Source organism: Vigna angularis, chromosome 6, assembly GCF_016808095.1.
Source record: "Vigna angularis cultivar LongXiaoDou No.4 chromosome 6, ASM1680809v1, whole genome shotgun sequence".
NCBI classification, from domain to species: domain Eukaryota; kingdom Viridiplantae; phylum Streptophyta; class Magnoliopsida; order Fabales; family Fabaceae; genus Vigna; species Vigna angularis.
In genome coordinates, this window is record NC_068975.1 from 24,478,178 (window position 1) to 24,483,437 (window position 5,260).

A 5,260-nucleotide genomic window follows, 5' to 3' on the forward strand; every position below is an offset into this window, starting at 1 on the left:
CACCTTTTCATAATTCGATCAATTATTGTGTAAAATACAACTCAATTATATATTTCCAATCAAACATTTAATGATTACATGATTCAACCATATACATAATATAATTATAGCATTTAAATTCCACAAATGAAACAAGCATTTGGAAAGAAAGGCATGTCAACTTAATTAAGTCACCATTTTTTAAACAATATTCTTTTTCAAGACAAGAATCAACATTGATCCTCGTTGCTTAAATTATGAAAGATAATTGTGTTTGCTTCTCTCACAAAAAGTTCAAAATATTACTTGAAAATTAAGTTATATTTCTTAAGTGACCAACAATGCTTTATACATACATTTAATGTCATTTCTTGAGCACAACTCGATTTCAAGGAGTATAGATGACAACAAAAGATACAAAATAATTAAAACATATTTTGAACAATTTTAAAAACTATTTTCCTCCACTTAAACCTATTAGCTTAGTTTTAAATACCAAAATGCACCGTCTAAATAAACATATCAAGGTTTTCGTATATAAACCTTTTGTTTTTTTATTCACAATACCAATAAGAGATTCAATTCATCTAAATGCAACTCAAGCAATTCCATTTTTTGTATTTTTTTTATCATAATCATTTTAAACTAAGGTTGTCAATATCAATCCAAAAGTTCAGGATAGTTCCCTTATTTAGAGGTAGTTTTGTTATGGAAGAAAACTAACTTCCATAATTATAAAACTTCTACAATGCTGAAACTTTCAAATAACTTTGAGAGTACACATTACAAAACCAAAATAACACCACTAGTTCAATCTAAAAGAAAGTTTATATTTATCAGTTGATTAAACATGTGGATTACACACAACCCCACATGTGCTAGGAAAATAGAAAAAGAAGGATTAAAAAAACTTACCCAAATCAAAATTCTGATAAAATACTTAATCAAATCTTTTTCAACCTTTAAATATTGCGATGTGATCGTGAAAATGATAGAATATTAATCTAAAAACTTATAGAGAATATAGAATATTTATACTTTTAAAGAGATGAAAGTTTATAATAAATGCAAAATGAACTCAAATCAATTGAAGCTTACATAATCAAACATAATTTCAAATTAAAAGAAATATTTTTCATAATTAAAAATTGCAGTATTTATAAAATTTTAAATCTTTCCCTTTTCAATAAAATAAAAATAATCATTTAATATTTAAATCTCTCTTTTTTATAAAAATAGAAAATATCCTTTTCAGTTTTTAATCTTTCCTTTTTCATAAACAAAAAATATATTTTCAAATTTTAAAGTGTCCTGTTTTATAAAACAATAAATTTTGAATATTTCTTTTAATGAAAAAATCTTTTCAAATTATGAATCGTTCCTTTTCATAAAACTTTTAAGATATTTTTAGCGAAAGTATTGTATAGCGGATATTTTTATTTTTTTTTAGTTTTTATGAAAGGAAAGAAGATTTTAAAGTTATTCATATTTCTTTATCATATGAAATAATGAAAATATTTATCACGAGAAAGGAAAAAAAATTAAAATATTAAAAGATTCATCATAATCCAAAGCTTCAATTATAAGAAAATGATAGGATAAAGAGACCTTTGCGCAATATTTTCAATCTTTGTCGTAAAGTTATTTGTTTACCAATATACGTATTATTTTATAATATTAGTAATCTTTTCCAACTTATGTCAAACGTAATTATTTTCTGTTAACATCAACATATATTATTTTTATTCGATATCAATCAGTTATTTCTCAATCAACATCACTATGTTATTTTTTTAGCCGTGGTCAAATAGGATTTTTATATTATTATTATTGATGTCAATAAAACTATTTTTTATTGAGAGTAAGAGCGTTTTGTTTAATTTTGATATAAATTATTTATTCTTTTATATTGTAAATATTATTTATTCACTATCACAAAATAGACTTTTCGATGTATGACAAACTGTTATCTATTTATTATTATGATTATTTTTTTATTCATGTTTTCAAGGTTGAAATTATAAGTTTTATATTTGTTTGTAATTAAAATGTTTTATCCAAATAAAAAAAAGGTTTAAAATATAATAAATTTGAATAGTTTTATCTGAACAAAACAATTAGAAATTAGAAATTTAATAAATTCAAAAATAAAGTAATTTAAATTCAATACATTTAAATTTCCTGCAAGTTATAATTTATCCAAATATAAGGTTAAGTTGAACAAGGAGTTATCGTAAACATCAACAATCTATAAAATAAATAAGGAAAAACTTTTTACTCATTGGAATCAAACAATCTGATTTGACTTTCGCTTAGATTTTGTGTGTTAGATTTGCTAAATTTTGCTACTATAAGCTAACAAACAAATGCACTGCTAGAAATTTAGACTAACAAAAATTCATCCTTTTAACCTAAAGAGAGAAAAAAACTCAGTCTGAACATAATTTTGTTCACTTTACTTTATATTTACTCTTTGTTGCTTCCAAGTTTGTAACTTCGGAAAAGAAAAAAAAGGTAGATATCCTTAAAAAAATTGTAGAGAGAAAGTAGGTTTTAGATATAATGATTTTATAGAAAAATGTAAAATAAAATGATCTTATTTATATATGTGTTTTTTTTTTAAAAACTTAAATCTTTAGCATTCTTCATTTAAAAATCTCCTGAAAACAAGTCATTACATAAAATGGTCACATTGCTGCATTTTTATGAGTTGAAAGGCTTAATTTAATCTTTTATTAACAACAGACCAAATTTCATAAAATAAAAAATATTAGCACTAAGAATGTTGTTTGAGCAAGACACATGATCTTCATCTTTTTTTGATGACAAAAGCTCACGGCATGTTCGGAGACAATAACATAGGATTTTAGATATTGTTACTCCAGAATATTGTTACATCACATCAATCATAATTTCTGAATTCTACTATATAGTGAGTCCACAAACAGCTAAATCAACACAACGGATTTCCCAGCTAAAACAAAGTATCAGAGATGACATAAATGAAGGTTCTATTCTACCAAACAAAACCAAGTTTTCTGGTTTTTTGGTCTAATATTGTAAAAGCAAAGCCAATGAGATTCATGGAAATCATACCAAACTAAACCAAGAAGCCTGAATTATGATGGCTATCAGTTAGGGAAACTAAAGCATTTTTTGAACTCATTATGAACACAAAAATTCCAAAAAGCAGCGAAAAAGAGAAAAGTGGATCCAACAAGAATCCTGAAATCTAAGGTACATAATCATTTTCAATCGTTGGTCTTGTGCGAGTCCCCACTGCTAGTGGTGCTTTGGTGCCTCCAATGGATGCCATATGCAAAGTTTCATTGCTCTCAGCTGCCCATTCCAACTGCTGAATCTTCATCCCTTGTTTGGTTCTCCTCACTTTAGCAATCAATAGACTCAACATGATCAACAACAGGCACCCACCAACAAATGATGCAACAATTATCCACACCTTGTGCTTGTTCCTAGTACCTCCTTTTCCAACATCAGCAGCCACAGCAACAGCAGCAGGTGCTGGAGATGGGGCATTAGACTCCACAACAATAGAGAAGTGGCCTTGTTGGACTGTTGAACATACATTACCATGTGATAGGATGTCAAATTGCACAGAACCTTGTAGATCAAAGTACACACACTTTGGCACTGACCCTGATGGTGCTGGTTTTACATGAGGGAACTTGATCAAAATTGGCTTATCAGAAGCTCTAATGTCCAATTCAGGCAACTCAGAAGCATTCAAAGTGGCACCACTGTATGACATCAGACCCAAAACAGGAGCCAAATAAGAGTAACCAGGCAAAGGGTAAAACTTCTCAGACCAGTTGCCCAAGTTGTGGTACACCAAAACAAGCCTCTCCACATAAGGCTGTTCAAACACCCCAATTGGGATCTGAAACTCTTCGTACCTTTCAACACCTCTGGTCCTCAGACTACCACTCCTAAGCCTCATTGCTGAAACTCTAATCCCCGTTAGGTTTCTGGGCACTTGGGCATCATAGGGTACCCCAGTTTTTGGCCTCAAAAATGCCTTAAAGGCGCAATCTTGAAGAATGGCATCAAGGGTCCGGGATGACATTGCAGTGTCAGGTGGGAGCTGAGCGATTGAAAGTGGCAGAGAAAGAAGTAATGGCAACAATGAGAACAAAAAAATGGTTCCAACCCTCATCAAGATCTCATTCGTTCAGTCAAAATCAAATTAAAACCACCAATATCTCTAACACTGAAAGAAACAGCCAGAGACTCAGACACGCAAAGAATGCAACACAGAGACAGAAAATAGAGAGAGAAAGAGAGAGACTTTACAATTTAAAGTACACAAGGTGAGCAAAAAGTGTTGACCATTCTGTTTATGCAATCTGCAGATACCAATGACGAAAGGAAAAACGGCAGAAACCCCACCCCCCAAGAACTAAAAATCAGATCTTTCATGGGACCAAGTGACGTGATGTGGTGGGCTGTGGGGAAAATGTTGAAATTGTCGTCAAAGATTCAGTCTGGTGTTTCAGATTGAAGGAAGTAGCAAACAGGCACGGCCTTATCCCATTCCAGAATCTGGTTGAAGAACAAAAATGGTGGGGAGGGAGAGAGAGAAAATGGGTTGAGGAAAGAAAGAAAATTAACAAATTGCAAAAATATCAAGAATCAGGATATGTAAGAAGAGGAAGCTTTGCCGTTTGAGATTGGGAATGGAGATACTCACACTCACACTCACATTGATGTACATGTCAATGTGCTACTGCATGCAAATTCCTCCTTCTGCTGTTCTGTTCTGTTTTGCTGTGTTGTTGTGTTGTATTGTATTGTGTTTCATGGGACCCTAATTTGCCAATTTTAGATTTTACTTGGATTGTTTTTCTGCTTATGTATATTTTCTGGTACATTTTTATCTGATTACCAATGTGCTGTAAATATATATATTATTTTCTTTCTAAAACTCGGTCAATAGTTTTTCACTATTGTATTTTGTAATAGGTAATCTAAAGAAAAATCATTAGATTTGTGTCTAGTAGGAATATATTAGATATTTTCCAGAATTATAGAGTTAAGAAGATTTTTTTAAGATTCTGAATTAAATCCAGAGAGAATAATGGTTTTTAAAAAGATAGAGGAAAAGGTGAAAAACATTGCAATTTGAGGGTGTCAAATCAAGTAGGTACCAACAAGCATGTGAACTCTGTACTAAAAAGAAGCATGTGAAGCTGTTTCATAGGTAGAGAGGTGGAAAAATAGCTGGTAATTGCAACTGTAATTTAATAATAGCATTATTATTAAG

At 30.3% G+C, this 5,260-nt stretch overlaps 1 protein-coding gene across 2 annotated transcripts; it reads right to left on the reverse strand.

The window, feature by feature from the left end:
• Window positions 1-3,117: 3,117 nt before the first annotated feature.
• Window positions 3,118-4,783, reverse strand: LOC108342077 (uncharacterized). Of its 2 annotated transcripts, none has more exons than XM_017579781.2 (2): window positions 4,688-4,783; window positions 3,118-4,539 (listed from the first exon to the last, which is right to left on the reverse strand). In XM_017579781.2, the coding sequence occupies exon 2, from the start codon at window positions 4,151-4,153 to the stop codon at window positions 3,212-3,214; it is 942 nt and encodes a 313-aa protein (XP_017435270.1). In that variant the 5' UTR covers window positions 4,154-4,539; window positions 4,688-4,783; the 3' UTR covers window positions 3,118-3,211. The 2 variants fall into 2 exon arrangements, with proteins under 2 accessions (XP_017435270.1, XP_017435271.1); XM_017579782.2 differs by having other exon boundaries at window positions 3,118-4,207; window positions 4,291-4,746.
• Window positions 4,784-5,260: the final 477 nt, after the last annotated feature.

Excerpts from the sequence above, each read along its gene's own strand:
- LOC108342077 (XM_017579781.2), bottom strand. The coding sequence starts at position 4,153 with ATGAGGGTTGGAACCATTTTTTTGTTCTCATTGTTGCCATTACTTCTT.